General features: G+C 30.2%; 1 protein-coding gene across 2 annotated transcripts; it reads right to left on the bottom strand.

Moving 5' to 3' along the window:
- Positions 1–4,486: 4,486 nt before the first annotated feature.
- On the bottom strand, positions 4,487–23,688 carry fwe (Calcium channel fwe). 2 transcript variants are annotated; one of them, XM_065503922.1, is made up of 5 exons: positions 23,453–23,683; positions 23,130–23,250; positions 13,567–13,774; positions 13,372–13,479; positions 4,487–5,966 (listed from the first exon to the last, which is right to left on the bottom strand). In XM_065503922.1, the coding sequence occupies exons 1-5, from the start codon at positions 23,453–23,455 to the stop codon at positions 5,825–5,827; spliced, it is 582 nt and encodes a 193-aa protein (XP_065359994.1). In that variant the 5' UTR covers positions 23,456–23,683; the 3' UTR covers positions 4,487–5,824. The 2 variants fall into 2 exon arrangements, with proteins under 2 accessions (XP_065359994.1, XP_065359995.1); XM_065503923.1 differs by lacking the exon at positions 4,487–5,966 and adding an exon at positions 12,355–13,071 and having other exon boundaries at positions 23,453–23,688.
- Positions 23,689–23,773: the final 85 nt, after the last annotated feature.

The raw sequence follows: 23,773 nt of genomic DNA, 5'->3' as shown, positions 1-23,773 counted from the left end.
AAATTAATATACTGCAGCACAAGTTTCTTACAAAAGTTGATATGATAACTTAATTTTAAGTCAATATTTCTCTTTAACAGAAAGTATTTACATACAAATTCGTCTATGCGTTTATATTTTTCTTGAAAACTTTAGTTTTTTTCTCTCCGCTAATTTAGAAATTTTTCCTCACTGTGAAGCGGAAAGTTGTAGGTTCGTTTTCCACCAGATACTCTGGTCTGATTTATTAGAAGGTAGAATATATTCTAATATTATTGTTAATTGTGTTTTAGCTTTAAAATAAATAATTTTTTTAATTTTAATCAGTTTTCACTTGCTGTCTAACTAAATTAAACTCTGTAAACATTTGCCTGTACATTTCAGGGTTAAACTACAAATAAATATGATCAAAATTCGTTAGCATACTTTAAGGCGCAGCTATTTTTGTTATGACTATTGTGAATGATTAGTTTTTAAAAACCCAATTGGAATTTTATGACAAATTGACCAATTAAAAAGAAAAACATTTAAACAAATTTAAAAAGTAAGCCACTATTCATTAAATAATAATCTTATTAATATAATAAAAATTAATTGCCAAAGAAGTGATCATGTTCGAACAAATTAATTCTTAATACAATTTTCCAAATTAAATTTATTCGTTTAGACATTTTCTTAATGTCTGTCTTGGGGAAGGCATACTTTTTCTTGTAGATCGTGACTAAACGGTTGGGGGAACAAACTCTCCAGCTGAGTTCTTTGAGATCTTTACTGGTGGCTCATAGACAAAGGAGGGTGTAATGTGTCTTTCAGACTGAAAATTAGTTAAGGTTTTTCGGATATACGCAGTTGATATTCAGATTTCCGGACTAATAAGATGTTTTATATGCTGAGATTTAATCCATTAAGAGGCCTTAGAGTTGGATATACAGTACCGCTATTCTGATCTATACTTATAGCCAAGTGTCTATACGACATCTAATTTGGTCCTTCACTGATATTTGTTAACGAGCCACTTCATAATTGAACTCTACTGCTCAACAAAGTGCACCCTGTAATCATATCGGAAACAAGTCCCTCTTTGCATTTAGAAGTGTAAATTGTCCAATATGTCAGGGTACCGTATGATTCAGAGAAGTCTCAACGACTGTCATCGGTCGATTACTGTAACGAACATTCCAAGAGCTAAAGTGTGGAATCTAGTAGGAGTTTTCACTAAATAATGAATTTCGTAGAAGTTGTTAGAATGGGATGGAGAGATAGTCATATATGTCCCAGATTTAAATCCGATGAACTTTATAGTTTGAAAGAACTCATAACGATCAAAGGTATTCATGCGGGACCGATGCTGAAGAAGTGTGTTATATTTCAATGAGGCTAGGGGCCTAACCTAGTTAAAATTTATTAAGAAACAAACATAAATCTCTGTTATATATATCAGGATTTATATTCCCAAACAAGCGGTTTGAATTAGGTTACGTTTGGTTAAATTGGTAGCCGCCTGAAGTATAGCTCATTTGGGTCCATGTTTCGTTGTGATAGCTTGTATCTATCGCATAATTCGTTCAATATTTCTTGACTGCAATCATTCTCCAGCCATTCAAGATTCTACGACGATGACAGAGATAATATTCAGTTGTTTCCTCATCTTCCTGGTCGTTACAGCTTCTATAGAATTGTGGAGACGATTTACAGAACATCAAAGTATGTGAATTCGTTTCAAAACAAAAAACTTTACTCGGATTCAGTTTACTGTACGGAGGGGATAGTCAGATCTATCCGGTATATTCGCCATAAAAACTATATTGAAGTTGGATTCAGGTGTTGGGCATTTAACAGGAAGATGCTTATTGATCACGGCTACAATATTGATATGACCACAGTTCCTAAACATTGATGAAGTTGTCCTAAGTAAACCTGTTTTCATAATCACCACCATTCTCTTAATACGTTCGTACCTGCTTTGGTAATTTTTCTTTTCCAACGTTAGCCACCAAACCGCTGCCCCCTAGAATAGAATTGGTTAGATAACAAAATCGTATAGCCGTTGTTAGGGTTTATTCCCCAGTTGAGGCCAATGTTTACGAAATACATTGAAGTGTTCGCTTTAGTTGTCCTGGATTGCCCTGGGGGTTAAAATGTTTTTCGATTCGAATCAAAAACGATTCCGAAAAAATTTCGGATACGAAATCGTATATTAATGCATCCCGATATCACTATCTTTGAGCTTACGGCGTCATCGGTCCATATTTCTTTGAGAACGACTTTGGGCAGAACATCACCGTCAACGGAGATCGCTATAGGTCGATTGAATTATATGGACACCAACGACATGTGCTTTCAACAGGATGGCTATACTTGCCACACAGATCATGTCACATTGGACATTCTGCACGGGCGATTTGAGGGCATGGTCATCTCATGTGATGGTGAAGTGAACTGGTCACCGAGATCGTGCGATTTGACCCCGTTCGATTTTTTTCTTGTGGGGTTTTCTTAAGTCGCAGGTCTATGCGAATAAGCCACAAACCACATCGGCCCTCAAAAGCAACATAAACCATGACATCGGTCAAATTCAGCCTGATTTATACGCTAGTGTCATGGAAAATTGTACATTTCTGTCATTGTCGTAATAATGTTAGTGTCATTCATTTGGTCCTAGGAGAAACAATTGAAGAATTTTGTATTTCCTTTTATCAGTGTGTTGGTATTAAGATTTCAGAGTAGTGTAAACGATACACCTGGAGCAGATTCAAATCACCTGTATTTTAAGAGTCCAGTTGCCTCATAACGTCATTATAGAGAGCAGAGAGATGATTATTTTTAAAGTGTATTCCGTATTGTTCAGGAATTTTTCTATATGACTTACTAATGAGTGTAGGACAGTTCTGGTAGATCTTCCTACCGCTATAGAGTACCTGGTGGCGATGTGTAACATATTGTTAAGAATTTGCACTAGCAATTTGAATGTAAGGTAGCGTCTGTCAGCAGCATTCATCGTTTTTGTAGGCATTTCCATCAGTAGAAGCTTCTACTTATCAACAATCACCCCTATCGCCAATAACATGTGAAATTTTGTTCCCATGAAATATCCATTTCCCTCGAATGGAAAATTGCTGTCGTGATATTCCCATGAACTTTTCATTCACAATAGTTGATTTTGTTCGTAACACCTGTTTATTGTTTACAAAATTCCATCTAAAAATTTCACAACCACCCCTATCGCGAATCAATATTTCACATGAAATATTTTCCCTTTTCCCATTTTTCGTTCATAAACTTTGTTCACGGGAAAAAATTCCCCATGTTGTGAAATTTTTAGATGGAATTTTGTAAACATTAAACAGCTGTTACGAACAAAATCAACTATTGTGAATGAAAAGTTTAGGGGAATATCACGATAGCAATTTTCCCTTCGAGGGAAATGGATATTTCATGGGAACACAAATTTCACATTTTTTCACGATAGGGGTGAACATGTGGAATTTTTTCCCCTGAACAAAGTTGATGAACGAGAAATGGGAAAAGGGAACATATGTATTTCATGTGAAATGTTGATTCGCGATAGGGGTGAATGATGATAGCATGCGGTTGTTAGCATTGTTTGAAAGTATGGCAACACTGAATGTTTAAACATTAACTTCGAAAGCTCTAGAATTCGAATATAGTAGTTGTCCGTTAAGATCGTTGTAGATTGTTCACGAAAGATGGCGTGTGTATAAATAGTGGCAGAGGTTGCAGTCGTTAGTTAGTTCATGATAGACGCTGCGTAAATAAACCTCAACTGAGTGCTTTAAAGTGTGCAGTATTTTCCAGTGAAGTGTGTCTGTATTTCTGCGAATTTATAAACGCTTATAAAAACACTGAGTGACTATTTAATTCTGTTGTTGTAGTACATTTGAATAAAGAGAGTTGTTACAAAAAAAGTATCCGGTTTATAAGGTAAAAATGTTTTTAAAAGGTAAAAATGTAACAATATAAATCAATCACCCTTATTCTACTTGGCGTCGTCGACATCGTCGTCAATATTGAGTCAAAAAAGGGTATGTGTTTCTCCGAAATCGATAACAATTGTTAACTTTTGACAGAATTTTATAAGTCGTGTTAAAGTACAAAACGCTGTCAAAAGTTACCAATTGTTATCAATATCGGCGTAACATATACCATTTTTGACTCAATGTTGACGACGATGTCGACGACGCCAAGTAGAATAAGGGTGAATGATTATATTCAAAGATTTAAGTAGGAAGGAGGAGAAGCAAATTGGCCTGAAATCCTTAGCTTTGGTATGAATGATTTCTCTACTTTGTGAATAAAGATAATCCTGTAAGATGACAACTTTTATGGGATATGAGACAAAAGCAGGCAGGCTCTGAAGATTACCAGGAGTCGTGGTATTGAAGTGTTAATGTCTGCTGGAATGGTGTTATTAGGATCTGGAGATTTAAAGGAATCAAATCACTTTAAACATTTAAATTCTTATCACTCATTAAAACATCTCTAAACATTAATTTTTTATACATTTTGTTGTTTATTTAATTTATTTGTTTTATTTTACTTTTTTTTTAATTATTAAACATATTTTCATTTATTTTTGTTTTTTTTTCTTTTTCAATTAAATTTTACACTATTAATTTGTTTTATATATATATATTTTTTTGTTATACGTTTCATATGAATAATGTATGTATATCTCTGTTTAATATTAATTTCTTTGTTTTTAATAATTTATGTATAATTTAATGATTAATTTATAATTATTATAATTATAAATGAAATATGTTTCTTCTGTTTTTGTTTAATTTTATGTTTTTAATATAATTATATATTTTTATTTTTCAAAATAATCAAGGATTAATATGACTTTCTTTTTTTTTAATATAATTTATTTAAATTTAACACAATTGCTATTAAGTTTATCGGATTTGTTTAATTTGTTTTATTTTTTTAATTAAAATGACTAAAAATGTTGAGTAATTTAATTGTGTATTTTTTTCTGTATTGTTTTTAGAAAAAAACCTGCTAATTTACAAAATTTTTTATACATTTACAAGGAAAAAAAAAACGAAATTTTCATTAAATTTGTTATAGGATTTATGCAATTTAAATACAAGATGATATATATTTAAGTTTGTTATTTATTTTGTAATATTTATATATTTATTTATATAATTAACAGGTCTTTTATTATTATTAATATAATATTAATAGTTTTTACAATTTTCAATATTTTTAAAGAAATTTTTAAAAAAAATTTTAAACAAGCACAAATTCTTTGACATAGATATAACTGAAATCAACATAAATTATTAAATTTCAAGCCTGAGAAGGCTTTTTTTTGTAAACAAATTAGTGTGTTAAAGACATTTTTTTAAATAATGGAATGAATAGTTTTTTTTTAATATTTTTAAATTTCAAATAAAATTTTGGAAGAACTTATGGGCAACTTAAACAAATTACAAATTATGAACTCAACACAAAATACAATTGTTTTTTCTGGAAATAAACAATAAGAACAAAATACTAATAATAAGAAAAAATACACATACAAAAATAAATCTACAAAATACATGTATTTTCAATATGTCTGTCTGCCTTATTCATGGATTTTTTTTACAGAGATCTTGTTTTACAACTTTTTTCAATTATCATAATTTTTAATCCCTTTTCATTACAAGTAATAAAAAATATATTTATATATTTGACTTTTATTCTCTTTTGTAAATTTAAATTGGTTTTTGTTTTCATTTCAAGTGGCATCCTTAGGTTGGTAAAGTGAGTGTATGTGTGTGTGTGTGTGTGTGTGTGTGTGTGTCTAGCTGCAGTCCTCTTAAACGCCTTCATATCACACATTACTATCAGTGCCCACAGCTCCAGTAAATGAAAATGGTTGGGCATTATTTATAATGCCAGCACGATCATTTGTTGTTTGTCCACCAGCAATGCCAGTGTTGACAGCCGCTTGTCTCATTTCAGCCGCCGAAGCTCTAAGGAAGAGAAATTAAAAGTAAAAAATTAATTTTTTTTTAAATTAATAAAAATTTATATTTATATACAAAATTTAGATTAATCATGCTCTTGTGGTTTTCAAAAGAAAAATAAAACAACATTTATTGCTTTAATATATAATAAAATTTCGAACAAATGAAAAAAAATACATGTGCAAAGTGTTTATCAACTAAACGAAATCAAAATTTAAAGTGCAATAGTGAATTTTGTGAGGAGAGAAATAATAAAGAACTAAATGAGGAAATCAGTAAAAATTTAAAATTTCAAAATGGTTATATAAAGTTGAAATAATGTTTCTGGTTTCTTAATAATTCGTCTAGATTTTTCCTTCGAAGTTTCCAGAATAGGGCAGATTTTTCCGACCAGAACAATTTTCTAGAGTGGGAAAGATTTTTCCGTCCATAAAAACTAGGCAGATTTTTTCGTTTAGAAAAATTTGCATTTAAAAAATTTCAATTGTCAGAATGTGACAGATTTTTCCGTTTGGAAAAAATAGTTCAAATGCAGCTTCAGTCTTCGTATCACTTTATTTATGTAGGCCAAATTTATTTATAAATCATTGGACTTTCAATAGTCGAATATATAGTCCAAGTTTAGTCTTAGGTCTTTATATAGTCCAAGTTTAGCTTCAATCGTAGGTCTTTATATAGTCCAAGTTTAGCTTCAATCATAGGACTTTATATAGTCAATCATAGATCTTTATATATTCTAAGTTTAGCTTTAATCATAGGTCTTTATATAGTCCAAGTTTAGCTTCCATCGTAGGTCTTTATATAGTCCAAGTTTAGCTCCAATCTTAGGTCTTTATATAGTCCAAGTTTAGCTTCCATCGTAAGTCTTTATATAGTCCAATTTTGGCTTCAATCGTAGGTCTTTATATGGCCCAAGTTTAGCTTAAATCGTAGGTCTTTATATAGTCCAAGTATAGCTTCAATCTTAGATCTTTATATTTTCCAAGTTTAGCATCCATCGTAGGTCTCTATATAGTCCAAGTTTAGCTTCAATCTTAAGTCTTTGTATAGTCCAAGTTCAGCTTTAATCGTAGGTCTTTATATAGTCCAGATTTAGTTTTAATTGTAGAGGTTTATATAGTCCAATTTTAGGTTTAATCGTAGGTCTTTATATGGTCCAAGTTTAGCTTCAATCTTAAGTCTTTATATAGTCCAGATTTAGTTTCAATAGTAGTTCTTTATATAGTCCAAGTTTAGCTTTAATCGTAGGTGTTTATATAGTCCAGATTTAGTTTCAATCGTAGGTCTTTATATAGTCCAGATTTAGTTTCAATCGTAGGTCTTTATATAGTCCAAGTTTAGCTTTAATCGTAGGTCTTTATATAGTCCAAGTTTAGCTTTAATCGTAGGTCTTTATATAGTCCAAGTTTAGCTTCAATCTTAGGTCTTTATATAGTCCATGTTTAGCTTCAATCATAGGTCCTTATATAGTCCAAGTTTAGCTTCCATCGTAGGTCTTTATATAGTCCATGTTTAGCTTCAATCATAGGTCTTTATATAGTCCAGATTTAGTATCAATCGTAGGTCTTTATATAGTCTAAGTTTAGCTTTAATCGTAGGTCTTTATATGGTCCAATTTTAGCTTCAATCGTAGGTCTTTATATGGTCTAAGTTTAGCTTCAATCGTAGGTCTTTATATAGTCCAAGTTTAGCTTCAATCGTAGGTCCTTATATAGTCCAAGTTTATTTTCTATCGTAGATATTTATACAGCCCAAATTTAGCTCCCATCTTTGGTCCTTATATAGTCAAAATTTAGCTTCAATCGTAGATCTTTAAGTAGTCGAAGTTTAGCTTCAATCGTTGGTATTTATATAGTCCAAGTTTATCTTCAATCGTAGGTCTTTACATCGTCCAAGTTTAGCTTCAATCGGAGGTCTTCAATCAAAGATCCTCCTACAGTTCAAATTTAGCTTCAATCGTTGGTCTTTATATAGTCCAATTTAACTTCTAAGATTAGCTTCAATTGTTGGTATTGACATAGTTTAAGATTAGCTTCTATCATAGCTCTTTACATAGTCCAAGTCTAGCTTCAATCGCAGACCTTTTAACAGTTTAACTTTAGCTTGAATTGTAGCTTTTTTTACAGTCCAATTTTAGCTTTAATCGTAGCACTTTTTCCAATCTAATTTTAGCTATTTTATAAACAAAAAGTAGACTATAGACAATTTGATATTCAATTTAAAATTTAATTACATAAAAGGGAAAAACTTGAGAATTCTTTAAGCAAAATTTAACAAAAAAAAAAAGTAGCTAACAAATGATATTGATTGCAATTATGAAACAAACAAAAAACTACAAATGAAAATTAAATATTAGAATTAAGAAAACAAACATGATAAACATGTAAATTAAAAGGAAAACTACAAAAAAAAGGAAAGTTATGTTCTAAACTAAACCAACGTTAGTTAAGCTAAATTTAACTAAAAGGGTGGCTGGTCTACTGGGAAATAATTGCTGGTTAGCTAGCGCACATGATTAAACTAATAAATCATCTAGTTACTATATAAAATATTAGAATATGAATAGAAAAAATAATGAAAATGATATTTGCCTTTTCGATTTTATTAACAAAGTCAAATGCAGGTCGGGTCGATGCAATGATGTTTTTTTTTTGTATTTTAGAAATGGATGTTGCAGAATTAGTTGGCTGCTTTATAAAGTTATTAGCAAAATCAATCATTTTTAATAACTGTAGTCGTTTATAATTTACTTAATATTCGTATTTATTAAATTGGCAGTAGATTTTTTGTTGTTGTTGTGTTTTGTTTTGTGTTTGTAAATTTGGTTTAAAGTGTGGTGTTTGTTTTTCAATACTTTCATAGATATAAAACGATATTTGGCGCCAACAACAAATTGATGTTAGAATAAAAAATATATGTTTTGTGTAGTGTAATGTAATGTTAAATTATAGTGTAAATTATTAATTAAATTAATATCATAATGTCTTTTAAGAAAAAAGCTTTTAAAAAAACTTTAAAAATATAAAATAAATTTGAATAAAAATTTATAATTTTTTAAATTATATTTAAGGAAACTTATGAATGATTAAAAATTTGAAATTCTTAAAGAATTATTTTTTTATATTTCAAAGAAAAAACTAAATTTGTTTAAATGTGTGGCTTAATATTTATTGAAAAGTAAATGCAGAATTTCTAGGAATTTCCAGTAAGAGAAATATTTGTGACATATTTTTCCCTCTAGAAAACAATGTCCCTATTCCATAATAGGTCAGATTTTCCCATATTAAAATGTCCAATTTTAGTTCAAAATTTTTCAAAATTCTAACATTTACTTTTACAAATATTTCTAGCAAAATTTTAAATTAATTTCTTTAAAGTACTCAATTATTATAAAAGGCCTTTAATTAATGTATTATATTAAATTTCATTATATAGGTACTTGTTGCTGGGTTTTATAGATTAAAGGCAACTTAAAGGAATTTAAACAAATAAAGCATAAAATATTAAAAAAAGATAAGTTTATATATGATAAATTCAATGCAATATCATCATATAATGTATATAATCAATTTTGTTTAATTAACTTTAACAATGAGCAAACCATTTTGTTTTTTTTATGTTTAATTTTTTTTGTTTTTTATGTTTTAATTTTACTACATTTAAGTAACATTTTGTTTAGCAATATTTTTACTTTTAGTTTTATTAATATTTTTAAATTATAACTACATAAAAGGTAGCATTAAAAATATGTTTATCATGTTTAATTTATGAAGATTAAATAAAATGGAATTTTAAAAAATGTATGTTTAGTTAAATAAGAGAGAGAGATGTGAAGAGAGTTGTATTATAAAATCTGTGACACTTGTAAAGAGATAAAAAGTTTAAAATTTGTCAGCTAAATATCTATACAAATGCCAAAAAAAACAGAATATTACAATTTAAGATCGTAAGAAAGCATCCACTTGCATAAATATTGAAACAATTTCGAATGTTGGAAAAGAATCAAGAATCTTATATTGAATATACAGTAGGCCAATAAAGTCTACATACAAGAATTCAAATTAAAGTTGAAAAATTTCTTTTGTTAAAAAAAATAAATTCACACTAAAAAAGATTAAAACAACATCACTTAAAAATTCAAATAACGCCCAAAAGTTCACCGTTATTAGAATTATTGATTCTGAGTCAAATAACGAAATTTTTTTTTATGGTTTTTTGGGCTTTAATGTTCAAAATATTATGAAACTTTCTTGAGCTACTGTAGTTCAATCCGCTATTGACTAAGAAGAAAACTTAGCTGAAAATTGCTATTGATTGCCGGAATAAGGCAGATTTTTTATTAATATAGTCCAAATTTCAAATGTAGCTCTTTATATAGTACAAATTCAGCTTCAATCGTTGGTCTTTATATAGTCCACTTTTAGCTTTAATCGTAGGTCTTTATATAGTTCAAGGTCACCTTCAATCGCTGATATTTATGTAGCCCAAATTTAGCTTTAATTGAAGGTCATTAACGACCAAGTTAGATTTAAACGTAGGGGTTTATAGAGTCCAATTTTAGCTTTAAACGTAAACCTTTATATAGTCCTAGTTTAGCTTTAATCATAGGTCTTTATATAGTCCAAATTAAGCTTTGATCGTAGGTCTTTATACAATAAAGGCAAAATTTTCATATAGAAAAATTTGCCACAAAAAATCTTGGCAAACTTTTCATATAGAACAAAATGCCCTCCCACCCATTAGCGCGTCTTAATGGGGTGGAACTAAGGCTCTCGGATAGTGCGAAGTATCTGGGTATATTTCTAGATTTCCAGCGAAAGCGTGTAAGCCAGCAATTTATGCTTGTAGAAGTACCATTGGGTAAACCTGGGGAATAAACCCTAGCGTAAATTGTTTGAGTCTGCTCAGCTCAGACGGTCTAGTTTGACAAATGGCTCAATATCTAGGCTTACATGTCTTTATGATCATCATAGGACAATGTCCCTTACGTGCTCGGCTACGAATTTTGATAGCCGTACTTACAGAGCACTGGTTAATTGCTGCGCATGCAAGGAGACTGAACACTCCTTATAATGACTTCTGTAGAAGTTATCATGTTGAAGAAGAGGAGGAAACGGTTTAACATCTCCTATGTCTTTGCTCTGCTCTATCGGGGACAAGGGCACGACAATGGATAGTCCTTTCTTCCTCGGCCTAACGGATCTATCGAGAGTAGACGTTAGGAAGTTGAATTCGTTTATTCGTGCATCAGGTGGGTTCTGTATCGAACATGTGAAGGACCTCTTGAGGACCTTTAGGGTATCACAAAGGGACCAATTCATATACCCAAGTGAGCTGGTAATACTGGTTGTTTTATAACCTAACCTAACCCTTCATATAGAAAACAATTGTATGCAAAAGGTCGTATAGTAAAATTTGGGCCAAAATAGCTGATTTTTTTTATTCGTATAGAAACATTTGAAGCTTAATGACAGATTTGTCATTCGTATATAGTAAACGATTTTTAATTGGTATAGACAAATTTTACACAAAATGGCCGGTTTTTTTTCATTCGCTTAGAAAAATGTTACCCAAAATTTCACCATATCGAAAAATTCGGCCCAAAAATGCAATTTTTTTTATTCGTATCGAAAAATTTTACCATTAATATAAGATTTTTCATTCGTATAGAAAAATTTGGCCCAAAAAATCACGATTTTTAATTTGTATAGAAAAATTTTACATAAAAAAAGACAGATTTTTCATTCCTTTAGAACATTTAGAAAATATGACCCATTTAGAGGTCATATTTTTCATTCGAATAGAAGACTTGGCCATATATGAGGCATATTTTTCATTAAATTCTAAATAAATAGGGAATATTTTTAATTCCTATAGAAAGGTTTCCTTCATATGGGGTACATTTGGCATGTGAATTGAAAACTATACCCTAAATGGGACCTATTTTTCAGTTTTAATATTAAAATTTTCCCTAAAAGATGCAAATTTTTTATATGCAAGAAAATGCAGCATTTTATGCTACAAAATTATATATTTTTTGCCGAAATGAAGCATATTTTTCCATGTGGAATAAATGTAGCATATTGTTTAATCTTTTAGAAATATTTTCTTTTCAGATTGTTCTTATATAAAATATTATACAATTCGTAAAAGGAAATATTACGAGCTGACCTTTGAGAAGAAGTTTACACACGAGTCTCTTTTTGGACAATCTTTAGTTAAATTTTAAATTAATATAAACTATTTAAAAAGTCGGTCTTTTGAAAAAAGTTCTGCTGTAGTGAATTTTCCATGCCATTTTGAAATACAGAAATTGTTAAATGTTCTGTTTTGAATTTCACTTCCTTTCTTTCTCTCTCTCTCTTATTTAACTAACAATTTTTTGCAGATATAATTCATTTTCAAGGTACCGCTTTATTTTGCATATTTTTTTTGTTTTTGTTTTATTTTTTAATTTTAGTTTTAATATGGAAGCAAATAAAATGTTCTGTTTACGTTTTTGTGTGTGTTTTTCATTTAAATTTTCTGAGTAACTCTTCGTAATGTAATCCAAAAATATATTTTGTTTGCCATACAAGCTTTTTGAGATCAATTTATTGGTTTTTGTTTACATTTGGATTAAATGTTTTGCAATTTATAAAGATGTTTGGTGGGGCTTTTTTTGTTTTGTTGTAACGGCTTAATAATCAATATTATTTTTTTAAATCTTTCTTTAAAACTTTATGATATATATATATAATTGTTGTTGTATTAGTAAATTGTTTAACAAACTGTGTTTTAGGTTTTGTGATAATTTAAATGATGATGTTGTTGTTGCTTTTTATATATATATTTCGATATATATACATATATATAGTGTAGTTATTGTTTTTTGTAGTAACGGTTTGTTTGCTTTTTTTTAATTTTTAAATGGAATTCTTGTATTGTTTTTATAAGTATGGGTAAGTGTGTGTGTTTTTAATTCATTTAATGAATTTATGTTGGACGCCAAACATCAGGATCTTCCATTAATGTAATATGTTGATCAGTGCTCATTTGCATTTGTCCTTCACCACCAGGCTGCATTTGTGTGGGTGATGTGGCAGCAGCAGCCATTTCCTCACGTGAAGCTCTTTTTTAATTTAATTTTAAAACATTGTTGTTTAAATTGTTTACATTTTTTTTTAATTTTTTCACAACCAATTTATTAAGTTTTTTTGTTTGTTTTTTTTTTTTTTTTGTTTTTAGTAATAATTTTGTAAGCAAGGTATAGAGGAAAGAGATAGAAAAAATAATAATAATAACACAATTAATGAATAAATTTCCTCTGGCTTTCTGTTAAAATTGTTTAAGGTTTCATAGCAGCTTAAAACTCTTATTTATTTTATTGTATTATTATAGCTTTAATGATATGGAATTAATTTAAACTTACTTTTTGCCTAATGACATCATGCCATAGATAACACCAGTAGCAAAGATTAAACCGCAGGGGAATAAACTGCCTAAACCTATACAGAAAATAAGCGGGACTATTGAGACTCTGTAAGAAAAAACAAAGAAAAATAAATTATAAATTAATGATGTTATGTCGATTATAAATGTATGCAATAATTTTATATTAACTTACACACAATAAAGTGCTGCTCTGTTCCACATGGGTCTAGCATCTGCCATATCAGCCAAATGTCCAACATGGTCTATGCAAAAGAAACAGCAGGGTGCTTCTAAGCCCATCACTAGAAAACCTATGACTATTTGCAGTATGCCACCAATTAAACAACTGATATTTAGTAATAGTACTGTTAAAGCATTGAAGAGACCAAATAATATACAAACTGTAAATGTAAAAAAAAGAATAAATAAAATTGAATTAATCATTTAACAGAGAAAATGTGTTACAAATAATTGTAATAAATAAGAAAATAAGTTTAGGAAAAATGTTTATATTAAAACTGAAATATGTCCAATCTAGATCCATTTAGAACAAGGTTTCTCAAATAATATATGATCCATTTATGCCAAAGTTTTCATATGAGAGCTAAAATTTTCAATACGAATGAAAAATAAGCCCTATTCAAGGAAATTTTTATTTTTAATAAATTAAAAATATGTTCCATTCTGGGCAAATGTTTCTAAACAAAAAAAATATGTTCCACTCAAGTCTTGGACACTGTCAGTCACGCCACACTCTTCCAGGACATCCTGCAGTCCACAATTCCCAACAACACAAAGAGATGGATAGTGAACTATCTGAGTGGCAGACAGTAGTTCGTGGACTGTCAAACATGGAGTACCTCAGGACGGGGTCCTGTCGCCGCTCCTGTTTAACTTCACCACCTCTCACAATGTTGATAAGCTTTGCGGTATGGTAAATGGTTATCTCAACGAAATCCACAATTCCTCAAAGCACTAGCTAGCAGCACTTGGAACAAAGAAACATTGCTAGCAACCTACAAGACAATTGACCGGTCAGTGCTGCTCCAGTGTGGTCGCCTTCGACAAAGAAACCTTGCTAGCAACCTACAAGACAATTGGCCGGTCAGTGGTTAACTATGCTGCTCCAGTGTGGTCGCCTTCGTTAAGTGATACTCAGTGGATAAATATTCCAAGCTCTCAAAATGCAGCCTTGAGGACAGTCACAGACTGCCTTCAAATTACCTCCGAACACCACCTTCACAGGGAAACTAAGGTTCTACCGGTCATGGAACATAACGTCATGTTGAAGCAACAATTCATTCTTCAACATCATACAGTTGGAGTCTTCCCTGTGGGATGTCAGACAGGACCTAAGAAAATACGAGGAGAGCATACAGAGGTATGTGCAGAGTCCAATTGATCGAAGCTCGTATATGACTGCTTTGAACGACATTCATAGAGATACCATCAATTCCGTAACAGGTTACCGTATGATTGTCGTAGTTGGACATCGCCCACCACCGATAGCAGACGCCGAAAAGATTCTGCTGCGTAAAATAAGAGTCGTTCTGGTCCCACATTGACCGTGCCGCCCTCAACTTACGCCCAGCTTGTGGTCAGGGTCCTCATGACACCCTCCACATATTCAACTGTCTAGCCAACCCTACTTCACTACGTCCAGTGGATTTATGAACCCACCCAGTAGGAGTAGCACAATTCCTTGTAGTTGATCTACATGCAGAACCCCTTGTAAAATTGTTTACGCTGCTACAACAACAGGCATCTGTCAGTTGACTCCTGTCAAAATTTTAACATTCTGCGTAATTTAGATGGCAGATTACCTCCAGACTTGAGGAGAAATTGGAAAAAGGTTAATTTCGTCTGTTCATTAAGCATTATTTGTTGCGAAAAAATAAAGGCTAAGCATGATAACTAGGGGAAGTCTGCACCATCAATTTCAATGGTAAAAAAGGGGTTTATTGAATTTCGTTGTGGTCGCACGTTCTACACCCGAAACAATTAAAAACAAGTAAGAGAGCTATATTCGGCTGTGCCGAATTTTATATACCCTTCACCAAAATATACTTTAAAATAAAAATTTTAAATATTTTTAGGTAAACAAAATTTAATTTTTTTCCCAGTTGTTTTTTCGAAATTTTTTTTTTTAAATTTAATAATTTTTTTTTAATTTTAAAAAATTTTTTTTTTAGTTTTTCAATTTTTTTTTAATATTTAGTGAAAAAAAATTTTGGTGAAAAAAAATTCGGGTTAAAAAATATTTTTTCCGATTTTGACCCATTGTAGGTCCAACTATGGTCTTATATGAGTCGTTGCACAGGTCTTTGAAATATCTATCATTAGATATCCATATTGTCTATATTAATGATTTAGTAATCCATATATGGGTCAAAAATAGGTAAAAAATCGAGGTTGTCCTGTTTTTTTCCTTATATCTAGCCATTTGTGGACCGATTTTCTCGATTTTAAATAGCAACCGAGCCGGAAGAATTTCGGAGATATTGATGTATCATTCGTGTATGTAAGTTATTTGGGAGCTTCAGAAAGTTGATTTCAACACACAGACGGACAGACGGACATGGCTATATCGACTCCGCTATGTATAACGATTCAGAATATATATACTTTGTGGGGTCGCAAATGAAAAATGTAGAAATTACAAACGGAATGACAAACTTATATATACCCTTGCCACTCATGGTGAAGGGTATAAAAAATCACGATATGGTGCTGGACGATAGGAGATTGAAAGTGCAAGAGATTTGTGGAAACATCTAATAGGCATCTCACATGGCTCATTGGTATCAATTTTGAATGATTATTTGGGTATGGGAAAGCTTTCCGCAAGATGGCTACCGCATTTGCTCATAATCTGGTGCATAAAATGTGTACCCTTTGCAGTTTTCAGGACAAAAATCCATGAATTGGGATACCAAATGGATTTAGCCCCGAGTGACTATTACTTGTTTCCAAACCTTAAGAAATGTATTATCGGCGGAAAGATGTTTGAATCCAACGATGAAAACATATCACTAAAAATGCCTATTTTGATGAACTTAACAAATCTTATTTTTTGGAAGTGATACAAAAAATTGGAGATACGTTGGACAAAGTGCATAGAGCTCAAAGAAAACTATGTTGAAAAAGAAAAAAATAATTTTTTATCCAAAAACCTTTGTTGCATTAAAAAAGAGACGGATTTTTTCCCATTATGGGAACATTTTTCTATACGAATGAAAAATTTGCGACATTCTGTGAAAATTTTACTATAAAGAAAAATCTGCCCCATTGAGCAAATTTTTAAACGGACAAATTTGGCCATTGACACAAATTTATTTCAATATTTTATTTGAACAATTACGTTTATAATTTTATAAAATACTGAAAAATATGCCCCATTTATTGCAAAACTGTTCATACAAAAGAAAGATGGTCAACTTTTCTTATGAAAAATAAATAATATGTTCAGCTAGGGACTAACTTTGTAAACAATTAAAATTTAAAATATTTATGTTTTCAATTTCATTTTATTGCCCCCAAACACAAAAAAATGCATTTGTTTATATGATAAAAATAAGCAACCCAGCATATATCAAAACCAAAACAAAAACATTTAAAACGCAATTTATCACAAATTATTTACACATTAGCATTTGTTTAATAACAATACCCGCTATGAGTCACAATCAGCTGTTTTATTTAATAAGTAGGTATAGTATTTATACATTATTTCGAAATAAAACAAATTATCAACAAATTAAATTTATAAGACTCTCTCCTCTCTTTTAGCGAACAAGCAGTATAATTATTTTAGTTCAATAAATCGCTAAAACACACACAAAATGAAAGAAAACCAAGCCAATGCATTAACACATACAATTTTGTGTAATTAATTTCTGTAGAGTTTAACAAAAAAGAAGAAAGAAAAACCTAAAAAGGCCGGCTTACTTGCTTGTAAAAAAGTTTAATAAACTCTACAACGTCATAAGCGCATAATAAAACTTAAAAAGGCAATGATATGGAACCAGTTTCATGACACATTCATAACGTCAGACAAAAAAAAAAACTGCTGCAAACAACAGCCAGCCAGCCAACAACAAGTCAATCATCTCGCTGGCAGCGTTCGTCATCATAATACAGAGGGTTTTTAAGATAAATAAAGCCAAGCCCGTTAGCTGAACAGCCAGCAGCATTGTATCTTATTTAAGCAATTACGAAATGCGTTTACACGAAAACTAGATTTTTAAAAAGCTAAGTTTTTACAGTTATTAATGAGTTAAATGTTTTAATTTAGAACAACGAATAATATAAAACAAATAGTTAAGGTTAATGGAATATGTATGTATGTGTTTGGCTTTTCTTTTTGTTTGGTTCATATAAAAACAGTTAAAACAAAGTAGATCATTGATAAGTGATTGGTAAAATTAAAAAACTACTAACAATTTTGTATTTATTGTTTTGGTAGCTTTTAAATATTTGATTTGTTTTGTTTATTAAGTAAAGGGAGTCATAATTCTTATCTTGATTGTTTAAAATAGATTCTGTTGGTAAACAGAAAATATATGTATGTATGTAGCTTAATTCCCTGGGTATTGTTTTTTGATTGTTTTTATGATAAGTTCAATGTATTGTCAAAAAAACTATGCAGAGGGAGGAGGCTTATTCGTATGCTAAACAACCACAACTATTGTTTAATGATATTATTATTTATTTATGCTTAGTTTCTAATTAGGAGGCGTTTAATTTGATAAATCAAAAAGTTATCTGTCCTAATGATAACAATCAAAAATGTTTAAATAAAATGAGAAAGAAGAAGTTTGTTTGGCGAGTTTGACAAAAATATCAGCAGCAGCACAAATTTGATTTCATCTATGGGACATTTACAAGAAACATTCATCTCAGAATAATTCAAATTTTGTTTTTAAACAAAATTTTTAATTTAAAGAATGTGGCAAACTCTTTACAACTAAAATTTACATATTTTATCAGCTCCATTTGTGAGTGTCTAGAAAATACACGCAATTTCATGTTTTCCATATATAATTTCACTTTCCGCTAACCATCATTTATTTAATAAGAGTTTTTTTTCAAAATATTGTTAAGACAATGAATTTTTTTAATTCAAATCTATTTGAGATTACACACAACCATAGCCATAACAATACAATGCCCTTAGTTGTTTTAAGGTAATCTTATCTTCTATAAATGTATGTACTGCTCTCATTTGCATAAAAAAACAACAAACAGTAATTAAATCATTTGGAACGGATTAAAAAAGTTCAGTAAAATCCAATTTTAGAAACAACTAGAAATGTGATAAAGTTTATTTAGAAAAAATCTGTTCTATTTTGTCGAATATTCCTATAATTTAATCAAACTTTTACTAAATGAATGAAAAATATTGGCTATTCTGGGAAAATGTTTTTATATTTTATGCTCTATTCAAGACAAATGTTTCTATACTCTATTCAGGGCAAATGTTTCTATAAGAGTGAAATATACAATAGAAACTTTTCCAAATATTTCATTAGTGGCCTAAAATCTGAAATAATTTTTTAAAAAATTTTAACATTTTTGTATACTTTTATTAACTTAATTTAACATAAAACAAAGGACGTAATTAATTAAATTCTAAAAATGAGAAAACAAAATTAAAAGATTTCTTTATTACGGCATTGACAAAACAATGGAAACTTAGGTATTATTTTAACAAATATGGTCTAAACTTTGCAATAACTCAATATTTTGTTGGGTATCCCTTATTTTTTATAACTGCTACACATCGACGATGCATTGAACCAATTAAAGAGTCAATGGTCTCCTTTGAAATATTTTGCCATTCCCTTATAACCGCCTCCGATAAATCTTCCTTCCTGGTGTAATTTTGGGTCATTTTTTTACGATCTACAATTTCCCATAGATTTTCTATGGGATTGAGATTTGGCGATTGGGCAAAACAATCGCCTCGTTGGATTGTAACCACTCGGTTACAACTCTAGAGGTGTGTTTCGGGTCGTTGTCGTGTTGGAATCTCCAAACTAGGGGCATATTTTCCTCAGCGTATGGATACATAACATCGTTCAATATGGTTCTGTATCCTATACCTGTCATGTTATCTTTTATAATATGAATTGGACCCATACCTTGCCCTGAAAAACATCCCCATACCATAATATTGCCACCGTCAAACTTTACAGTCTTATTTGTGTACTTTGGATCTAATCTTTTTCCCTTTGGTCGTCTTACAAATGTTCTCCCATCACTGCCTCTTAAATAGTAATTGGATTCGTCGGAAAAGAGGACAGTATTCCATTTATGTATCGACCAGTTTAAATGATCCCTGGCAAATTGTAGACGAGCAGAACGGTTCTTTTTAGAAATGAGTGTTTTTTTCACAGTACGTTAGCAACCAAGACCAGCCTCATTTGCCCTGCGACTAACTGTTCGGATACTTATTTCTAATTTTAGGCTATTAACAACCTATCGAGGAGTTATTTTTGGGAGTTTCTTGAACTATCTCGCTATTAAATTATCTTGTCTAGGAGTAGTCTTACGAGGTCTTCCACCTAAATGTTGAGTTTTTACATAACCGGTCTCACGAAATTTCAGGACAGGATGCTTTTTACATCGTTCTTTTAAATATTATTTTCGATTTACACTTCTTTCTTGCAGAAGTTTAAAAGTTTCCATTGTTTTGTCAGTAGCGATATAGTGAATATTTTTAGTTTTGTTCCCTTTTTTCAGAATATAATTAATTATGTTGTTTGTTTTTCAGTTAATTTATATAAATAAAACTATACAAGTAAAATAATAAAAAAAAAATTTTATTTTAAAAAAATATTTTAAATTTTGGTCTAAATATGGAATATTTGGAAAAGTTTCCATTGTTTTGTCAACCACTGTATGTCCGACACGACTTTTATTCTCTCTAGCCATGTCAGACAATAGTGCTGGATTTTCAGAATTTGTTTTATATAATGTGTTTCTCTACATAATTTTATGTTATTTTGTAAGCAGCGTGATATGGAAGATATTTTGTATACCTTCGGAAGGTGAAGGTGTCTACAGTCTTGAATCCGACGAAGAAGAGAATTATGAGGATCAAACTGATCTGATGGTGCTCGGCTAATACTTATGTTAGTGACTTATCTAACCAAACTGCTGTGGTGGAATAAAAATGGTGAACAAACTTTCGATTGGAAGAGCCGGGTGATGTGGGGGTATTCCAAATGATATAATAGAATTGGAGAATGTCTCACCTACACAGCTTTTTTTTTGTCAGAAAATTTAATCAAAAAGATTAGCTTTCAAACAAATTTAAACGCTACGAAAATGTTTGTCATAATTATTTTTAATGCCAACCGCCATGGTGGTTAATAAACTAACCACCCCATTCCATAAAAACCTTTAGTTGTATTTTTATTTTGTCTTAATTTTCATAATAAATTAAACTTATTTAAAGTAAAAATGCAATTGTTTTGATTATAAAATTATACACATAAAGCCATGTCTGATTTTTTGATAATTTTAGGATTAATTAGGCGGACGAACCCAACTTATTTTGGTTGAAATTGGTTCATGATTTCGCATAGCCCCGATACAAATTCATCTCGAAATTACACGTATATAAGTGTAAATCATTCAATAATCATGATAATTTAGCAAAGAAATCGAACCAAATTCGACCCTAGTCCCAATATAAAGTCCCTTTCAGAAATTCACATCAATATTCATAATTAAATTAAAAACATGATCAATTTTAATAATTGTTCTTGTCTATCGAGCTGAATACTTAGTTTTGAAGAAAAAAAAATAATCAGCTGTGCTGTCGACATCAGCTTATGGTCACCAAGTTTTCTGGTTAAATGCTCCTTAGTGCCCCTGCCCAATTTTCCAATACAAAACATCTGTCCCATTCCATTAATAGACATTTTTTATATAAAAAATCTGATCGATTTTCGAAGATTTGTCATCACAAAAATCAGCCCCACGTAGTAAGTTTGTTATGACAATAATAATACATCTGCTGGAAAACGCATCATTACAGAAAATCTGGCCCATTAAAAAAAAGTTGTCTAATGCAGAAAATCTGCCCCATTCTGGAAAATATTTCTATATAAAAGAGTTTTCTTTATAGAAAACCTGCTCCTTGCTGAAAAATTTTTCTATACAAAAATCTGCCCCAAAATTGGTATCTACATATCGCTCATTTGCTGCAACAGCGTCATAACTCAAAATCTGGATGTTTTGCGCTGTTCTTTAGTCTTTCATATAGTTTTATCAGTTTTAAAAAAAGTCAATTATTTTTTGTATGAGAGTGTTTTTTGTTGTAAACGTCAAAATTAAAATAGATGTTTTCTCGTATATTTGACAAGTAAAATTTGGGTTAAATACAGATTAGAAAGATATTAATATCTACTATTTAAATCAGGTTTCATTTCAGAAATCGTATGATTTGTTGACAATTTATTTAATAAATAGTAAAACATTCAAGGTCGTTTTTCTCGAAACGCCTTTTTTGAATTATGACGTTGCAGCAAATGAGCGATATATACAAAATCTGCTCCATGCTGGAAAATATTTTTATACAAAGAATATACCACATGCTGGAAAATGGTTCTATATAAAAAATAAATAAAAAAAATTCTGCACCATTCTTTACTTTACGCAAAAACTAGTCAATGGTGGACAAATTTTTTATATATTGTAATATTCTGGCAAATGCTGAAAAATCTGCTAGGTTCTGGGGGAACTTATTCTATTCGTAAAAATTTGCCTTATTTTTTTAAATAGTTTCATAAAGGAAACTGAGAGATGCTCCAAGATATTGCTGTTAACAAAAATGTATTGGAAATTATTTATAGTTTGAAAAACTACTATGTATGTTTTTGGAAATACTTCTAAAGACTATAACTAACTATTTGTAATCATCTTCATTTGATACTATTTACTTAATACATTAACAAACTTGTCACATGCATCTTATAATAAACTTATTACATTAACTTTTCAATAGTACTACATACTAAAATAATACTTAAACCACAAAAGCCATTGAGGCATTCACCGTAACATGAGATGGATTAAAAATACATAAAAGCCTATACAGAAAATACAATAAATTAATTTAAAATAGACTTAATTTAAATCATGAATAATAGGAAATAGTTCAAATACAGATAGTCATTATATAATACAACTAGATCGTATTGAAAATCACTATATAAAAATGCGCTTGCAATACTGATATGAAATAGGGTCGTAGTAAACAAAAGGAAATGGTAACACATTTAACCCATATTTGAGGACAACAAATAAAAAAAAATAAAAAATAGGATACAAAATATATGCGTGTATGTATATTATTTTGCTCCATTGCTTTTTTTCCATATCAATGTCAAGCATACATATATGTATCTACGGAAGAATTGAACAGCAACAACCTCGAACAGTGGCAACAATAAAACAAAAACCACCCACCCAACATAAAAAACCCTAGCAAAACCTTAACAAAACCACCCAGCTACCCGTACATTCTATACGAGGCCGTCACAGAGTAGAAAGACAGTAGAGCAAAATATGAATACACAGATAAGACACATAGAGGAGGAGAACAAAAATTAAGGTACACAAAAAAATCGATCAAATCGTTAACAGTAACTAAAAGAAAAAAACTGCTAAAGAATTTTAGACAAAATTTTACCAAATTAAACAATTTCCTTAAATTTACCTTAATTAGGTTTGAAATATACTTACAGAAGGCTCCGGTTATTCCTAAAAATCTAACGCCATATTTTAAATACCAGGGCTGATCATCGGTTGGGCCAGGTTGCTGATTTGGCCTGGCCATTAAATTGGCAATTTTCTCCGCAAAACTCTAAAATGTTGCAATAAGAAAAATTATACATCAATTCCATATTGAAATTAGTTTTTATTTTATTTTCTTTAAAGAACATATCAAATTCCCCTATAATCTTTTTATTATGCTGCATCATCAATTAGCAGGAATTTCAATTTTTTCTTGTCTTTAAGTTTCCTTTTTTGTATGACAATTTTTCACTTTTTCTCTTACAACTCACCATTTTTTATGCTTTTATTATTATATTTTTACAATTATTAAGTTTATTTTAGCTTTTTTATTATATTATTGTTGTAATTTTATTGCTTTTTATATATTTTTTTGATAATTTTAGATGCACTTAAATAACTTCTTTTTTTCTATATATTTTCCGCCTCCTTTTTTTCTTCTTGCGTTAAAACCAGTAATATAATTTTTCACTTGTTCTTTTTCTTCACTCTTATTTTTTACCCACTCTCTTTTATCTGACGTTGACACATCAGAACTATGCGGCAGAGTTGCATTTTAAAAGTAGTACGATTTCTTATAAGAAAAGTAGTAA

This window comes from Calliphora vicina, chromosome 3, assembly GCF_958450345.1.
Source record: "Calliphora vicina chromosome 3, idCalVici1.1, whole genome shotgun sequence".
NCBI classification, from domain to species: Eukaryota; Metazoa; Arthropoda; class Insecta; order Diptera; family Calliphoridae; genus Calliphora; species Calliphora vicina.
The sequence above is the reverse complement of the archived record's forward strand: the minus strand, read 5'-3'. Positions and strand labels throughout refer to the sequence as shown.